A 19,039-nucleotide genomic window follows, 5' to 3' on the forward strand; every position below is an offset into this window, starting at 1 on the left:
GTTTAATTTCAGGGGGCTTCTTTTGTTCTTCCGACCTGGACTGTAATTTCAACAGATGCAAGTCTCACAGGTTGGGGAGCTGTGTGGGGATCTCTGACGGCACAAGGAGTTTGGGAATCTCAGGAGGTGAGATTACCGATCAATATTTTGGAACTCCGTGCAATTTTCAGAGCTCTTCAGTTTTGGCCTCTTCTGAAGAGAGAATCGTTCATTTGTTTTCAGACAGACAATGTCACAACTGTGGCATACATCAATCATCAAGGAGGAACTCACAGTCCCTCTGGCTATGAAAGAAGTATCTCGAATTTTGGTTTGGGCGGAAATCCAGCTCCTGTCTAATCTCTGCGGTTCATATCCCAGGTGTAGACAATTGGGAAGCGGATTATCTCAGTCGCCAAACGTTGCATCCGGGCGAATGGTCTCTTCACCCAGAGGTATTTCTTCAGATCGTTCAAATGTGGGAACTTCCAGAAATAGATTTGATGGCGTCCCATCTAAACAAGAAACTTCCCAGGTATCTGTCCAGATCCCGGGATCCTCAGGCGGAGGCAGTGGATGCATTATCACTTCCTTGGAAGTATCATCCTGCCTATATCTTTCCGCCTCTAGTTCTTCTTCCAAGAGTAATCTCCAAGATTCTGAAGGAATGCTCGTTTGTTCTGCTGGTAGCTCCGGCATGGCCTCACAGGTTTTGGTATGCGGATCTTGTCCGGATGGCCTCTTGCCAACCGTGGACTCTTCTGTCACAAGGTCCTTTTTTCCATCAGGATCTGAAATCCTTAAATTTAAAAGGTATGGAGATTGAAACGCTTGATTCTTCGTCAAAGAGGTTTCTCTGACGCTGTGATTAATACTATGTTACAGGCTCGTAAATCTGTATCTAGAGAGATATATTATAGAGTCTGGAAGACTTATATTTCTTGGTGTATTTCTCATCATTTTTCTTGGCATTCTTTCAGAATTCCGAGAATTTTACAGTTTCTTCAGGATGGTTTAGATAAAGGTTTGTCCGCAAGTTCCTTGAAAGGACAAATCTCTGCTCTTTCTGTTCTTTTTCACAGAAAGATTGCTATTCTTCCTGATATTCATTGTTTTGTACAAGCTTTGGTTCGTATAAAAACCTGTCATTAAGTCAATTTCTCCTCCTTGGAGTTTGAATTTGGTTCTGGGGGCTCTTCAAGCTCCTCCGTTTGAACCTATGGCATTCATTGGACATTAAATTACTTTCTTGGAAAGTTTTTGTTCCTTTTGGCCATTTCTTCTGCCAGAAGAGTTTCTGAATTATCTGCTCTTTCTTGTGAGTCTCCTTTTCTGATTTTTCATCAGGATAAGGCGGTGTTGCGAACTTCTTTTGAATTTTTACCTAAAGTTGTAAATTTCAACAACATTAGTAGAGAAATTGTGGTTCCTTCATTATGTCCTAATCCTAAGAATTCTAAGGAGAAATCGTTGCATTCTTTGGATGTTGTTAGAGCTTTGAAATATTATGTTGAAGCTACTAAATCTTTCAGAAAGACTTCTAGTCTATTTGTTATCTTTTCCGGTTCCAGAAAAGGCCAGAAAGCTTCTGCCATTTCTTTGGCATCTTGGTTGAAATCTTTAATTCATCTTGCCTATGTTGAGTCGGGTAAAAGTCCGCCTCAGAGAATTACAGCTCATTCTACTAGGTCAGTTTCTACTTCCTGGGCGTTTAGGAATGAAGCTTCGGTTGATCAGATTTGCAAAGCAGCAACTTGGTCCTCTTTGCATACTTTTACTAAATTCTACCATTTTGATGTATTTTCTTCTTCTGAAGCAGTTTTTGGTAGAAAAGTACTTCAGGCAGCGGTTTCAGTTTGAATCTTCTGCTTATGTTTTTCGTTAAACTTTATTTTGGGTGTGGATTATTTTCAGCAGGAATTGGCTGTCTTTATTTTATCCCTCCCTCTCTAGTGACCTCTTGTGTGGAAAGATCCACATCTTGGGTAATCATTATCCCATACGTCACTAGCTCATGGACTCTTGCTAATTACATGAAAGAAAACATAATTTATGTAAGAACTTACCTGATAAATTCATTTCTTTCATATTAGCAAGAGTCCATGAGGCCCGCCCTTTTTTTGTGGTGGTTATGATTTTGTATAAAGCACAATTATTCCAATTCCCTTATTTTATATGCTTTCGCACTTTTTTATCACCCCACTTCTTGGCTATTCGTTAAACTGAATTGTGGGTGTGGTGAGGGGTGTATTTTTGGGCATTTTGAGGTTTGGGAAACTTTGCCCCTCCTGGTAGGAATGTATATCCCATACGTCACTAGCTCATGGACTCTTGCTAATATGAAAGAAATGAATTTATCAGGTAAGTTCTTACATAAATTATGTTTTTTGGTGCACGGGTGTTCCTTGGCGAACACAGATTTGGCATGAGAATTTTGGAGTTGAATTACCCTTATTTTAGGGGCATTTTCCTGATAAATAAGAGGATTGATTCTCAGGAGAAAATTGAGAAAATAGAGGAGAAATACAATGATATATCTAGCTCTATGTGCTCTCACCATTTGCAGTTAATGAAACAATATGCTCTTGATCTATGAGAAGTTTTCTCAGCACACCTTGCATCAGGGGTTTGTACTTCTGGTTTTCAATATCTGTCATCTCACTTAGTGCGAGTATAGATGTTTTGATTTGTACTTTGTAAACAGGTTTTGCTTATTGTACTGGTTATCATGCTGACACTGTATCAACAAATATAAAGGGAGTCTTCAGCATACAGCACTAGCATCATTTCCTTCCATAAGGCAGGGAGAGTCCATGACTTCATTCCTTACTGTTGGGAAATACAACACCTGGCCGCCAGGAGGAGGCAAAGACATACCAGCCAAAGTCTTAAATATCCCTCCCACCTTGCCCTATCCCCTTCATTCTTTGCCTTTTGCCACTATAGGAGGTGGCATAGAAGTGTCAGAAGATTTGGATAGGTCCTGTAATGGGTATGTTCCCTTCAAAAAAGGACTGGGCGTTTTAAGTAATCATATAAACCTCTCAGTGAGAGTATTGATGAAAGTTTGTCTGGTGATGCAGGGAATTTTTTTATTTTTTTTCCTGCGAACCCATCCAGGACCTGTGGCCTAACAGCTCCTGAGCAATCATGTGTGACGAGTTTAACTGCCTGCTGTTACACACTCAAGTTCATGTCAGAGCATTGCTGCAAGACTGTCACACTTGAGGAGGCGGTGCCGGTTCCACAGCTTGGTTCCTGGAGGGTAAGGACCCGTTTTATATATACACTTTTGCTATACAGGGGTTACAGTGTGGCTCCTTTATACCTTGATAGGTTCAAGGGTTAATATCTCCGTTCAGGGAGATAATTTGAACATCTAGGGGTGTATTTATAACTGCTTTAATGTGAGAGTTTTTCGGGCTCATAGACTGTGGGCTTTTTTGGCTTGGAACAAACAAACACTTTTGTTTTTGAATGTTGCGCAGCTCATAATAGGCTTAACGCCTTTTTCATAGCAGGTGAAGTCCTATCCTTACGCAACCATATCTCTTTATATACCTCTTTTTTTTATTTTCCTACGATCCCTGCTGCGGGCATCATTTCTAAGGATAGTGTTTTCACTGTTAGCTGTTTGGAGTCTAGGAGGTGGTGAGTGCCCCAGCCATTGGGATTATAAAGGTGGCCATTTTTTAATAAAAGGCTTACTTTTTTTTTTTGTCTGTGGATATAGCTTGGCTTATGGAGGACTGTGATACTTACATTAGAAGGTTCCGCTCCTTCTGTACTGATTAATAATTCCTGTTTATATTGTGAGGAGGCCGTGGTTTGCCCGCCTGATCAATTTGTTCCATTTGCCTAAGCACTGTTTTTAAAGTCTAAGAAGGGAGACAAGCCCTGCTAATACTCATTGCGCGTGTTAGCCCCCTCTAAATGTCTACTTTTCAGGAATCTGGGTCCCAAGAGATTACTACCGTTTCTGCACTACCCGCTCCACATGCAGTTCCCCGCGGTTCAACTAATGCTCCATCTGGATTGGACTTTTTTCCTGCAGACTTTACCGCGCAGTAACAGTCGACTGTGTCTGAGGGCCCTGAGTGGCCTTACCCTCTCTCTAGCAAACGTAAGAGAGAAAGGTTAAACATAGTTCTCCTGACGCATAGAGTCATCTAAATATTTGTCGGGACTATAGTCCCTTCTCAGTCTTCTTCGGATCACATGGATGGAAGATTACCTTGGAAAAGAGTTCTCTTACTCCAAGTACAAGGGGTGAATTTCCTGGGGGCAATAGACTCAATATCCATGAGAATATTTCTCACAGATCAGAGACTTTGCAAGGTAACTCCCCCTGCATGTCTTGTCCTCCAGGGCCCTCCTTGAGACCCTCAGTGGCCCAATGTATGGAGGTGATCAGATTCATGGTTGTCCTGTATAGACATCATATCCTTTTGCCAGATTCCATCTCAGAACCCTTACAACTATGCACTGCTGAGAACAAATGCAACGGTGACCATTCAGGATCTGTCTCAACCGATTGTGCTGGGACAACCTGTCGAGATTCGCTCTCTTGGTGGCTCTGTCCAGATTATCTGTCCCAAGATACGTGCTTCTTGAGACCATCCTGGGAGATTGTGACTACGAACGCAAGCCTTTCTGACTGGGGAGCAGTTTGGAGTGCCAAAAAGACACAAGCGCTGTGGAATCAGGAGTCCTCCCTTCCGATCATTATATTGGAACCCTGGGCAATCTTCAATGCCTTGAAGGCTTGGCCCCTTCTGCGTTCGTCCCAGTTTATCAAATTCCAATCAGACAATATAACCTTGGTTGCCTACATCAACCATCAGAGTGGGAACAAGAAGTCCCTTAGCGATGAGAGAAGTATCTCAGTTACTAGAGTGGACGGAAACTCACAGATGTACGCTATCAGCGATCCACATTCCGGGGTGTGGACAAATGGGAAGCGGACTTTGTCAGCAGGCAATCCTTTCACCCAGGGAATGGTCTCTCCACCTGAGGTGTTTGCGCAGATATGCAGTGAGTAGGGGACGCCGGAGATAGATCTCATGGCATCCCGCCTCAATACAAAGCTACCCAGGTACGGGTCGAGGGATCCTTAGGCGGAACTGATAGCTGCCCTATCAGTACCATGGAGATTCAGTCTCGTATATCTTTTTCCTCCATTACCGCTTCTCCCTCGTGTGGTGGCTTGCATCAAGCAGGAGCGAGCATCTGTGATTCTGATTGCATCTTCATGGGCGCGAAGGACGTGGTTTTGCGGATCTGGTGGGAATGTCCTTGTCTCCTCATTGGAGGTTGCCTTGTTGCAGAGATCTGCTGATACAGGGTCCCTTCGTCATCAAAATCCAGATTCTTTGAGGCTGACTGCGTGGAGATTGAATGCTTAGTATTAGCCAAGAGGGGGTTTTCTGAGAGTGTTATTGACACTCTGGTTCAAGCTTGTAAGCCAGTTACTAGTCGTATCAATCATAAACTATGGAGGACTTCTACTGGTGTGAAGAGCATGGCTTTTCCTGGCATAAGGTTAAGGTTGCCAGAATTTTCTTTTCTCCAGGATGAAATGGAGAAGGGTCTATCTTCTATCCCTTCAGGGAACTAGCAATCGACCCTGTCGGTATTATTGCACAAGAGATTGGCTGAGCTTCCGGATGTGCAGTCCTTTGTTAAAGCTCTGACTAGGATCAGACCCGTGTTTAGATCTGGGGCTCCGCCTTGGCGCTTCAATCTTGTTCTTAGTGTTTTGCAGCAGGCTCCGTTCGAGCCTATGCATACCTTTGACATTATTATCTTGGAAGGTTCTTTTTGTTGTTGGTTGCTTCTGCGCGCAGAGTTTCTGAAATTTCTGCTTTGCAATGTGACTCCCTTATCTTGTTTTTCATGCTGATAAGGTGGTTTTACGTACTAAATTAGGGTTCCTCCCTAAGGTGGTGTTGGGTCGTAACAAGAGATTGTTGTTCCTTCCTTGTGTCGTTATCCTTCTTCAGCAAAGGAAGCTTGCTTTACAATTTAGATGTGGTTTGTGTCTTGAAGTTCTAACTTCAGGCTACTAAGAAATTCAGACAATCTTCCTCTTTGTCATCTATACGGGGAAGCGTAAGGGGCAGAAGGCTACTACGACTTCCCTATCTTTCTGGTTGAGGAGTGTCATCCACTTAGCTTAGGAGACAGGGGGGGTAAATCCGTCTCCCTGGGCGCCAAGCCGGATCTACCGCACGGCTGTTGGCTAAGAGGTGAAAACGTCACCTCTTAGCCAAATTTTTTTTTAGCCGTGGGCTGCTGTAGGAGCTAAGAGCAGCGATCGATTGAATCAAATAAAGGAGCTTTCTACATGAAATATCTTCTACTTCATGAATGAAAGTGCCCTTTATTTGTTTCAATAGTAAATCCTAGCATTTGTAAAACGCTAGGATTTACTTTCACTTTAACAAAGGATATTAAAAGAACAAAGTAAATGTGATAATAGAATTAAACTAACACGTTTTATCTTAATCATGAAAGTTTATTTTTGCTTTTTATATCCCTTTAAGCACTAGTTATTAGTAAAGGAAACCAGGATTGTAGAATTGATGCCTTTGCACAGGTGGAGCCTGGATTCATTGCTATTTCCAGATATTATGATTTAAAGTTTTCTCTACAGTCTGTATGAATTTTAGCTTAAAAACATATGTAAATAGCTGTTGAAAGTTATATATGGTAATGTTCTTTTAGCTGAAATGTAATATAGTGTAATTTTCAAAGAACATATTTTATGTTAGTCTGGGAAATTAGCTATATGCCCTGGAATGTTACATAGAAAGTTATAGCTGTACATGACACTATTTCACATTGGTTTTTGGTCTGGTCTTTGTCTTTCCATAATTCTGTTCTTACAAGAGAAAAATGATCACATTAAAGCAATCCTGACCAGTTTTTCTGCCCGTCTGCTTATTCTCATACTACGGCTAAGGATAAGCGACACTGAATTTGCTGAAACAGACCACAGTGATGCTAATAAACACTTATGTTTCTGGCTCTTAAATAAAAAAGTACATAAAACTATTGAAATTTTGTATCCATTTGTTTGTGGTGTTAAAGGGACATAAAACCCAAAATGTGTGTCTTATGATTCAGATAAAACATATAATTTTAAACAACTTTCCAGTTTACTTTATTACCAAATTGTATTCCTTTTCTTGGTATCCTTAGTTGTGAAGGCACGTGTCTGCAATACTATATGGCAGTTTTTCAATAATGTTATACATTAGCAAGAGCACTAGATGGCAGCACTATTTCCTGTCATGTAGTGCTCCAGACATGTGCACGCTAACTATCTAGATATCTCTTCTGCAAAGAATAACAAGAGAACGACACAACTTTTTAAAATTGTTTTTGAGTAATGAAACAAACATTTCTCCAACATTGGTGTGTCCGGTCCACGGCGTCATCCTTACTTGTGGGAATATTCTCTTCCCCAACAGGAAATGGCAAAGAGAGCACAGCAAAAGCTGCCCATATAGCCCCCCCTCTGGCTCCGCCCCCCAGTCATTCTCTTTGCCGCTCTGAACAAGTGGCATCTCCACGGGGATGGTAAAGAGTATGTGGTGTTAGTTGTAGTTTTTTATTTCTTCTATCAAGAGTTTGTTATTTTAAAATAGTGCCGGTTTGTACTATTTACTCTACAACAGAAAATGAAGAAGATTTCTGTTAAAAGAGAAGTATGATTTTAGCAGTAGTAACTAAAATTGGTTGCTGTTCCCACGCAGGACTGTTGAAACCAGAGAACTTCAGTTGGGGGGAACAGTTTGCAGGCTTATCTGCTACAGGTATGATCAGTCATATTTCTAACAAGATATGTTAATGCTAGAAGACTGTCAATTTTCCCTTAAGGGGTAAGTAAGCCATTTTCTTAGACTTATAACAGATTAAGGCTTATTATTGGGTTCCATACTGGTTGACACTATTGTGGGCTAAATCGATTGATTTATTTCATGTTTGGCAGTATTTTTGAGTATGTAAAAGCACTTTTGGGAACGTTTTTATTCGCCTGGCATTTAGTTAGACTACTATTTCTCTCAGAAAGGCCCCTTCACTCTGGTATGCAGAGGAAGGAGGCCCCGTTTTCGCGCCTCAATTGCGCAGTTTACTTCCATGGCAGTGCATGCAGCTTCATGTGAGGGGTCTGGTGGCTTCAAAAAACGGACACAGGAAGGTTTATTTCAGTGCTGAATAACTCTCAGGGAAGGTAAAGAGCCGCAGCAAGGCTGTGGCTGTGATTGTAGTGTACATCAATCATCAGGGGGGAACAAAGAGTTCCTTAGCGATGAGAGAGGTATCCAAGATCATCAAATGGGCGGAGGATCACTCCTGCCACCTATCTGCAATTCACATCCCAGGTGTGGACAACTGGGAGGTGGATTATCTGAGTCGCCAGACTTTTCATCCGGGGGAGTGGGAACTCCACCCGGAGGTTTTTGCCCAGTTAATCCAACTATGGGGCATTCCAGATATGGACCTGATGGCGTCTCGCCAGAACGCCAAGGTTCCTTGATACGGATCCAGATTCAGGGACCCCAAGGCGACACTGATGGATGCATTAGTGGCGCCTTGGTCGTTCAACCTAGCTTATGTGTTCCCACCGTTTCCTCTCCTTCCCAGGCTTGTAGCAAGGATCAAACAGGAGCAGGCCTCGGTGATCCTAATAGCCCCTGCGTGGCCACGCAGGACTTGGTATGCAGACCTGGTGAATATGTCATCGGCTCCACCATGGAAGCTACCTTTGAGACAGGATCTTCTGGTACAAGGTCCGTTCGAACATCCAAATCTAGTTTCTCTCCAACTGACTGCTTGGATATTAAACGCTTGATTCTATCTAAGCGTGGGTTTTCAGATTCAGTCATAGATACTCTGGTTCAAGCCAGAAAACCTGTAACTAGGAAGATTTACCATAAGATATGGCAAAAATATATCTGTTGGTGCGAATCCAAGGGGTTCCCTTGGAGTAGAATTAAAATCCCTAGGATACTTTCCTTTCTCCAAGAAGGTCTGGATAAAGGTTTGTCAGCTAGTTCCTTAAAAGGACAGATATCTGCTCTGTCTGTCTTGCTACACAAACGTCTGGCAGCAGTGCCAGATGTACAAGTGTTTGTACAGGCGTTAGTTAGAATCAAGCCTGTTTACAGACCCATAACTCCTCCTTGGAGTCTAAATTTAGTTCTTTCAGTTCTTCAGGGGGTTCCGTTTGAACCCATGCATTCCATAGATATTAAGTTACTATCTTGGAAAGTTCTGTTTTTGGTTGCCATTTCTTCTGCTAGAAGAGTTTCTGAATTATCTGCTTTGCAATGTACTTCTCCCTATCTGGTATTCCATACAGATAAGGTAGTTTTACGTACCAAGCCTGGTTTTCTTCCAAAGGTCGTTTCCAACAGGAATATCAACCAGGAAATTGTTGTTCCTTCTCTGTGTCTGAATCCAGTTTCAAAGAAGTAACGCTTGTTACACAATCTAGATGTGGTCCGTGCGTTAAAGTTCTATTTAGAAGCAACAAACGATTTCAGACAGACTTCATCTTTGTTTGTTGTGTATTCTGGTAAGAGGAGAGGGCAGAAAGCTACTGCTACCTCTCTTTCTTTTTGGCTGAAAAGCATCATCCGATTGGCTTATGAGACTGCCGGACGGCAGCCTCCTGAACGAATTACAGCACGTTCTACTAGAACTGTGGCTTCCACTTGGGCTTTCAAGAACGAGGCTTCTGTTGATCAGATCTGTAAGGCAGCGACTTGGTCTTCTCTGCATACTTTTGCCAAATTTTACAAATTCAATACTTATGCTTCTTCGGAGGCTATTTTTGGGAGAAAGGTTTTGCAAGCTGTGGTGCCTTCCGTTTAGGTTACCTGATTTGCTCCCTCCCTTCATCCGTGTCCTAAAGCTTTGGTATTGGTTCCCACAAGTAAGGATGACGCCGTGGACCGGACACACCAATGTTGGAGAAAACAGAAATTATGTTTACCTGATAAATTTCTTTCTCCAATGGTGTGTCCGTTCCACGGCCCGCCCTGGTTTTTAATCAGGTTTGATGAATTTCTTTCTTTATACACTACAGTCACCACGGCACCCTATAGTTTCTCCTTTTTCTCCTAACCGTCGGTCGAATGACTGGGGGGGTGGAGCCAGAGGGGGGGCTATATGGGCAGCTTTTGCTGTGCTCTCTTTGCCATTTCCTGTTGGGGAAGAGAATATTCCCACAAGTAAGGATGACTCCGTGGACCGGACACACAGTTGGAGAAAGAAATTTATCAGGTAAACATAAATTCTGTTTTTTGAGTTTCATGTCCCTTTAAGTGCTATGTTGTTTTGTAAAGGTTACCAATTTTTTTTTTATTTTTTAGTTACTTTTGCTCTCAAGATTGAATATAAAATGTGTAATTATGAGTAGTATAAAAACCTTTGCTATATAATTTATTTTCAGGAAATAAACAAAAACATAATAGAATGAGCCAATGTTTCCCCAGGATTTATTTAATGGTCACACCCCCTGGTTGATTTTACTGTTCCTTGGCTAAAATTTGAGCCAATGTTAAAGGGACAGTACACTGTAAAATTGTTTTTATATGAATGTATTTTCAATGACTTGTTATACCAGCTGCAGAGAATAAAATGTATGAGAAATTGCATTTTCAGGTTTGTTTGTGTATATGAAGTAGCTGGTTTTGTGCTTTTATACCACAGCCTCTAACAATGGGTTGAGCTTCAGGTAATATCAGATCTCATTATGTTATCACTTTTATGTACACACCATTGCTTCCTTATCTTATATCTGTTTGTAAACAAAAGCTCAATACTTAGAAAGAACAATGGAAAATTATTATTTTATTACTTAAACTATCCTGCACCCCACTGAGATTGTAATTTCTTTTGCTGGCTGTGTTTACATAGTCTGTCAATAGCATATACTCCAGTATCAAAACTTTCAGCATAGGTTGTGATACCACACGCTAAATCAGCTATTTCATATGCCGGAATAGGGGTAAAGGAGCCACTCGTAAACAATTTAATACACTCTAGCAGGTAAAATGGAACATTGGGAACAATTTAAAGGGGAGAAAAGTTTGGGGTGAACTGTCCATTTAAGCTAAATGAGCAAATATTAAATGTTTTTATATATGTTGCACAAATAAAATGATGCTAAATTATTCAATGAGTTTGTGCTTTGGATAGTTAAGTAAAATTGATGTCATACTATTAAAGTGACACTTTATTTAAAAAATGTGTTCGCAATTATCCACTTTACCTGCTGGTGTGTATTAAATTGTTCACAAGTATTTCCTTTAACCTTATATTGGCATTTTAAATAGTTTATTTAGCCTGTGGTATCCCCGCCCATCCTGAAAGTTTTTGGCCTCAAGGCCAAGCTGTATAAACACAGCCAGTAGAAGAAATGAGATCCCCAGTGGGTTATAGAAGAGATAAGCTAATAAAATGTAAATTTTCTATTCTCTCCAAGTACTGGTGATTGGTTTACGGACAGATATAAGATAAAGAAGCAGGAATATGTACAAAAAGTGATCAAGTAATGAGATCTCATTATACCTACAAGCTCAACCCATTTTATTAAGTTGTGGCTTCAAAACACAATCAGCTAATTCATATACACAAATAAGCCTTAAAAAGCAAAATCTCATAAATGTTATACTCTGCAGCTGGTAAAAAAAAAAAGTAATTGGAAACACATTAAGGGAATTTTTTTTTATAGTATACTGTACCTTTAATTATTACACTGCCCCCAGCTGGCCCAGGCTGGCAAAATGTGCTGTGGAGAACACTGTGTGCCTTTCATAGAGACTTTCCTGTTGTAGATCATTCTGGTGCTGCCTAAAATAGCACAGTAGAGCCCCTCAGAAACCAGTCAGTCCCTCTCTGGGCAATATATATGGCAAACCAACGTTTCGACATGCTGTGTGCTCATCAGTAAGGTGCAGCCATATCCCTCTTTGCACACCTTTAGTTTTCGGACTTCAACCTTTGGGAGATTAATCTCATCATACACAAAAAGAGAAGTGCTTAGCTTGAACAAATGAAGAGGGAATTCTTTGTGTGTGGTCGTCCTGAAATGCTACCAAAAAGTTCCTCCACCTGAGGCTGTGACTATTCATTGGACAAGCTATTATGCTTGTGTTCATTTTCTGATTGAATGCTTATTATTTTTTATTTTTTTTAAACTCTCATTTTCATTTGCCCGATTTTCCTCTTATGTAACTTAAAAAAAAGTGTTTTCCTAACTGCACATTGCAGAATTCATAAGCTCTAACCCTGCTACATATTTTTTCCGCATTGGCCTCAGCAGGGGTATTGGATAAGATATCACAAAACAATGCATATATAAGTCAAGTGGTGGTGGGTGGATTGGCCATTGAAAAATAATTTTAGGGCACATAGTGATAACATTCATGAAGCGTTTACACTCTGTCTATATGTTAATTCTTTTCTTTTCTTTACAAAACAAATGGTTTGTATGGTGTCCCCCCCCCCCCCCTTTAAATGTGGCTCTCCTTACTAATTCCCACATTCTTATTTTTTCCCCATCACGAAATGGATGTGACTTTGTTCCTGCCCACTATCTGGGAAGGTTGAGGCTGAAGTTGCGGAGGTGTTGATGTTTCTAGGACTGACTGTCACAATGTTGGCAGGCTTCATACTGGCTATTTGACTTACTAGATGCCCCCTGTTGTTGTCTCTGCAATATTGTCCAAGGCCACTGTGTGTGGACGTATATGGTGACATCTTGTTATCATGTGGGAATCGGATGTACACTTGTGCACAAAGTACATATATCCAATGGGCTTCTGGGGGCGTAGTGTTTAGTTATTGTACACTATATCTGTCCCACTGTGCCTATTAGGTAAGAAACCTTATTGTCTGTGGGTTTTGAAATGACAACAAGATTGCCATTTCAACTTTAAAATATAAAACTCAAAATTGTTCTTTCATTATTCAGATAGTGTATACAATTCTAAACAACTTTCCAATTTACTTCCATCATCAAAATGACTTCATTCTCTTGGTATCCTTTATTAAAGGAGCAGCCATGCTCTACTGTGAGCTAATTGAACACATCAGTAAGCCAATAAGAGCCACCAATCTGCCAGCTCTCGAGCCTACCTAGGTATGCTTTCCAACAACAGATACCAAGTGAGCAAAGCAAGTTAGATAATAGAAGTAAATTGGAAAGTTGTTTAAAATTGTATGTGCTATAAGAATCATGAAAGAAAATGTTTTGCGTTCCATGTCCCTTTAAATAGTTCAGTTCATTATTAACACATTCATGTTTTAAGTACTTCAAGTTCCAGAGGGGATCAGGGCTCATTCGATAATTGTATGTAAAACCAGCACTAAATAGAGGTGTCATTTTTATTTATATATAAATGTGTTTTTGTCTTCTAGATAGTACTTTGTTTTTCTACTCCTGCTTGCTGCCATTTTTGTTTTGATATTACTGATAATTGGTGGTTTGCACCCTGTGGCATCTTTAGGTTTGTAGCTGTTGGAGTAGCTTCCTGTTTTCATTTCATTTTAATAGTATAATTTCTGTATCTTGGCTTTTATCCTAGCAAATGATTAGTTCCCTAATATCCTATCTTTTTGTTGTATGTTTACTAAAAAAGAAAGACTTGGAAAGGAGAGTCATCTTAAGGTGGTGAAAGGCGGGAGAGGTCAGTTTCTGTCCGTTTGCCCTCAGGCCTCACCTAGTATTAGCTAGAATATGAGCCAAGACACAGACATTTCTGTATTTTAGGTCTATTTTCTAGTTTTGTCTCTGGCTGCTTAGCTCACAACGATGCTTTTTGAGGATGAATTAATTGTAAAGCCTCAAAACATTTCTCTTGTTGGCAGGGTAAAAAAAAATACATCTGTGTGTTTGGCGCTCAGATACAAGCCAAATGTCCACTTTTTAAAATGTATTTATTTTTTGTTAAATTGATTTTACTGACAGTTTTGCAAATAGGCTAAATATATAAAAAAAAAATTCTTCATTCATTTTACATAATTAGTAGAGTGGTTCAATCTTAAAGTGATTGCAAACATTTGTAGTTTAATACACAGTATATAAAATTATTTATAAAAGCAGGTGCACTTTAATTCATTAAGATATTTAAAGACGCTTGCTTTGTAAAATATTCACCATTTTTGTGATGGTAAACATCGTGCCGTTCCTCCGCTTGCATCTCATACTTGATTTTTGTCTTGGATAACAAATCCAGTTTCATCCAGTCATTGCGGACCCACGAGCTAAACGCCAAAGGGGACACGTAACTATTGGATGAAGCCGGATTCATCATCCAATAATAAAATGGAACCCTTCATAAAATGTAGTAACACCTATACCCTAATGTAAGAAGAAACAAAAATGTGTTCATTAAGGGGTCATATAAGTGTGTAAAGAATATGCTTTAATGTTTAGAGCATTTTATTATTGTGTTGTTTCTTGCAAGTTAAAGACGCTGATAAAGTCTTCTAGATTGACAGTGAACTACTGGATCCTAGTTGAAAACATCTGGTGAGTCAGTGATGGGGCATATGTGTGCAGCCACCAATCAGCTGCTAGCTCCCAGTAGTGCACTGCTGCTGAGCCTAAGTAGATATGTTCTTTAACTCCATAATGACCAATGGTGGAATTATTCCATCATGGAAACCTTGAGCAAACTAAAGCTCTGTCCTTAAGGGGTTAACAAAGGATACTCGGAACAAAGTCAATAGAAACAAATTGAAAAGTCTCTTTAAACGTCATGCTCGCTCAAACCATGAAAGTTTAAATTTGACTCATGTTAAATACATGTTGATACTGCTGATATTGCCCATTTGGGAACTATTCTGTAGTTATTTATTTTTATATTCAACTGCTATTTTAACCTATTACAAAAATGTTATTTTTGGAAATGTAATTGTAGCATGCTACAGTGTGTGGTTATGTTTATAACTTGTTTTTCTCCTTTTTTTTTTTTTAAACAGATTGTAGCAATCTATGAGGAACAAGATCCACATCATGGTGGAGATGGCACCAGTGCAAGTTCTACCGGTACTCAAAGCCCTGAAATATTTGGTAGTGAGCTTGGAAACAATAGTATGTCAGCCTTCCACCCATATCAAGCAACAAGTGAGATTGAGGTTACGCCGTCAGTCCTGCGAACAAGTAAGTTTAGCAGATTCTGAACAGCAGCATCTCTAAGTATTCTATGAATCTTAGTTTTAGGTAGTGCTGGATTATTACTGTAAATATAGACAAATTACACTATTAAACTGTTGTGCTATGATCATAGCAAACTAGATAGAACATTAAAATACACAATAATCTCTAAAGTTTTAGACATAATGAATTTAGAGCAAAAATTCACCTGTGAATCCTATGAATAGATACTTAATATGTTTGTGGTGAGAAGAAATTAGTGTAAAGTTTTAGTTTCAATAAAGTAATGGGAGCAGCCATGTTGTAATTTAGGTTTCCCTAATTTATGAGTAGTAATCTCCCAGGCCTTTAAATGTTACTTCAGGAGTGTTTGGTCAATACTTGGCGAATGGCACTTTGGGTAAGGGGTAAATAGCTTCTAATTGAGACACACACCAAACAATATTCCTCTGCATTTCTGGAGAAGTAATTACTAATCTCTAATAAAGGCGCGTGACCTCCTGAAAACGTCAATCAAACATAATTAAGTCATGTCCTCTTTTAATGTTCTTTATTCCCAGCTCTTTGATTTCTTATTGTTAATATATACAAGTGGGACACATTTCTAAACTGACATCAGGGCAAGCTTTGTATCTACCACTTCTGATAGCAGAGGGAGGTTTACGACTGACAGCAACATACACAGAAGCATCAGATGTTCATTAACAGTTCATCCCTAACACGTACCATCCAGATCAGATTCATCAGCAGTCATTTGTTGAAACCCGGCCCATACCACCATACTTTCATCATGAGTCTGGGACATCAAGCCAGATTCATAGTATTTATCATCATCTACAATTACATGATTGTTTTTGCCAGCTGTATAATTGGGCAACATGGTTCGAGCCATTTTAGGAACACCTGTTGGGCCTGGGATACATTGCATGTTTTTTTTTTCTCCCCTTCTGTGCCTCATAATCCTGTGTCTGTAGAATGAGTTGGCTCTGTATAAGTCTGTGATTGCAAGAACGGTAGAATTATTTCTTTCAGTGGTGCCAGTAGATTGCTTATGTCCTCTCTCTAATAGGGCAGATTTGTATCCTTGTTGCCTGTTTGATCATTATGTCTGACTCTCATGAGTTCAAGCTTTAAAACTAATATAATATGTTCTGGACTGGTAGATGTACTTGAGTCGATGCGCACAACATTATAACATTTTATTAACTTTTCATCAGACTTGGTGCAAGTACATTTGCTGGTCCATTTGGAATGATGATAAATACAAAAAATAAATAAATATATATAGACAGTATACAGTTGTGTTGCTTATCTTATGATGAAAATAATCACTTGCTAGATACATTTTTCATTGTGATACCCGTCTAAGACTGCAAAGGAATAAATTATCCGATGACCCTAAAGTTAGTTCAGTTTTGGCGATTTAGGGTCCTTTCTCTCTTCACATATTGCTGTGGTGCCATATCTAGGGTTCTAGCCTGTATTTATGTGATAGAATCACTATTCGTTAAAGGGATACTAGACACAATTTTTTTCTTTTATGAACCAGGTAGAGCATGCAATTTTAAGCGACTTTCTAATTTACTTCTATTATCAATTTTTGTTTGTTCACTTAGTTTAGATTCCAGCTTTTTTAACCCCTTAATGACCGACGAAGTATGCCGTACGTCCTCAAAAAAAAATAAAGTTAACGCCTGAGGACGTACGGCGTACATCTTCGGTCTTGGAAAGCGGTGGAAGCGATCCTGATCGCTTCCAGCCGCTTTCCGGTTATTGCAGTTATGCCTTGACATTGAGGCATCCTGCAATAACCATTTTTAGCCCTCCGGTGCAGAGATAGCCACTCTGTGGCCCTCTCTGCACCAGACATTGATGGCCGGTATCGTTGGTGGGTGGGAGCCGAGGCGGGTGGGCGGCCATCAATGGCTTAAAGTAGGAAGTGGGGGGGCGCACACGGAGGGCGGCAGGTGGGAACCGCAACACTACAGAAAAAAGTGATGTAAAGAAGTGGGAGAAAGGGGGGAGGGAATGCATTAAAAAAGGATTTAAGGGATCTGGGAGGTTGGCCTTTGGGGGGGGGGGGGGGAAGCTACACTACAGAAAAAAAAATAGAAAAAAATAAAAATGTATTTTATTCTAAACTGGGTACTGGCAGACAGCTGCCAGTACCCAAGATGGCTCCTAATAAGGTAGAGGGGGAGGGTTAGAGAGCTGTTTGGGGGGGTGGGTGGGGTCAGGAAGGTTGGGGGCTAAGGGGGGTCCTACACAGCAGCATATGTAAATATGCTTAAAAAAAATAACATACCTTTTTATTTTAGTACTGGCAGACTTTCTGCCAGTACTTAAGATGGCGAGGACAATTGTGGGGTGGGGGAGGGAAGAGAGCTTTTTGGGAGGGATCAGGGGGTGGGATGTGTCAGGTGGGTGGCTGATCTCTACACTGAAGCTAAATTTAACCCTGCAAGCTCCCTACAAGCTACCTAATTAACCCCTTCGCTGCTGGGCATAATACAAGTGTGGTGCGCAGCGGCATTTAGCGGCCTAATTGCCAAAAAACAACGCCAAAGCCATATATGTCTGCTATTTCTGAACAAAGGGGATCCCAGAGAAGCATTTACAACCATTTGTGCCATAATTGCACAAGCTGTTTGTAAATAATTTCAGTGAGAAACCTAAAGTTTGTGAAAAAGGGAACAATTTTTTTAGTTTGATCGCATTTGGCGGTGAAATGGTGACATGAAATATACCAAAATGGGCCTAGATCAGTACATGGGGTTGTCTACTACAATACACTAAAGCTAAAATTAACCCTACAAGCTCCCTACCTGCTCCCTAATTAGCCCCTTCACTGCTGGGCATAATACACGTGTGGTGCGCAGCGGTATTTAGCGGCCTTCTAATTACCAAAAAGCAACGCCAAAGCCATATATGTCTGCTATTTCTGAACAAAGGGGATCCCAGAGAAGCATCTACAACCATTTGTGCCATAATTGCACAAGCTGTTTGTAAATGATTTCAGTGAGAAACCTAAAATTGTAAACAATTTAACTCTTTTTTTTTTTTTTTTTAATTTGATCGCATTTGGCCATGAAATGGTGGCATGAAATATACCAAGATGGGCCTAGATCAATACTTTGGGATGTCTTCTAAAAAAAAAATATACATGTCAAGGGATATTCAGGGATTTCTGAAAGATATCAGTGTTCCAATGTAACTAGCGCTAATTTTGAAAAAAGTGGTTTGGAAATGGCAAAGTCCTACTTGTATTTATTGCCCTATAACTTGCAAAGAACATGTAAACATTCTGTATTTCTAAACTCAGGACAAAATTTAGTAACTATTTAGCATGGGTGTATTTTGGTGGTTGTAGATGTGTAACAGATTTTGGGGGTCAAAGTTAGAAAGTGTTTTTTTTTAATTTTTTCTTCATGTTTTATATTTTTTTTATTATAAATTATAAGATATGATGAAAATAATGGTATCTTTAGAAAGTCCATTTAATGGTGAGAAAAACGGTATATAATATGTGTGGGTACAGTAAATGAGTAAGAGGAAAATTACAGCTAAACACAAACACTGCAGAAATGCAAAAATAGTCTTGGTCCCAGACGGTCAACAAATTGAAAAGTGGTCTGGTCACTAAGGGGTTAAATAAGGATACCAAGGAAACGGCCCATTTTTGGTTCAGCACCCTGTATAGCGCTTGCTGATTGGTGGCTATATTTAGCCACCAATCAGCAAGCGCAACCCAGGTGCGGAACCAACAATGTGCCGGCTCTTAAGCTTACCTTGTTGCTTTTTAAATAAAGATAGCAAGAGAACAAACTTTGCTTAAAATTGCATGCTCTATCTGGATCGTGGAAGAAAAACATTTGGGTTTAC

The 19,039-nt window shown here is 40.0% G+C and overlaps 1 protein-coding gene across 5 annotated transcripts in view; it reads left to right on the forward strand.

Annotated features, from left to right (window-relative positions):
* Positions 1-19,039, forward strand: part of PARD3 (par-3 family cell polarity regulator) — a 1,150,653-nt gene that overhangs the window by 378,066 nt on the left and 753,548 nt on the right. For all 5 annotated transcript variants that reach the window (XM_053713848.1, XM_053713850.1, XM_053713851.1 and 2 more), the window contains exon 3: positions 14,983-15,163. In XM_053713848.1, the coding sequence (XP_053569823.1) occupies positions 14,983-15,163 (181 nt within the window). The remainder of the gene's footprint in view (positions 1-14,982; positions 15,164-19,039) is intronic.

Source organism: Bombina bombina, chromosome 5 (assembly GCF_027579735.1).
Source record: "Bombina bombina isolate aBomBom1 chromosome 5, aBomBom1.pri, whole genome shotgun sequence".
Taxonomy (NCBI): Eukaryota; Metazoa; Chordata; class Amphibia; order Anura; family Bombinatoridae; genus Bombina; species Bombina bombina.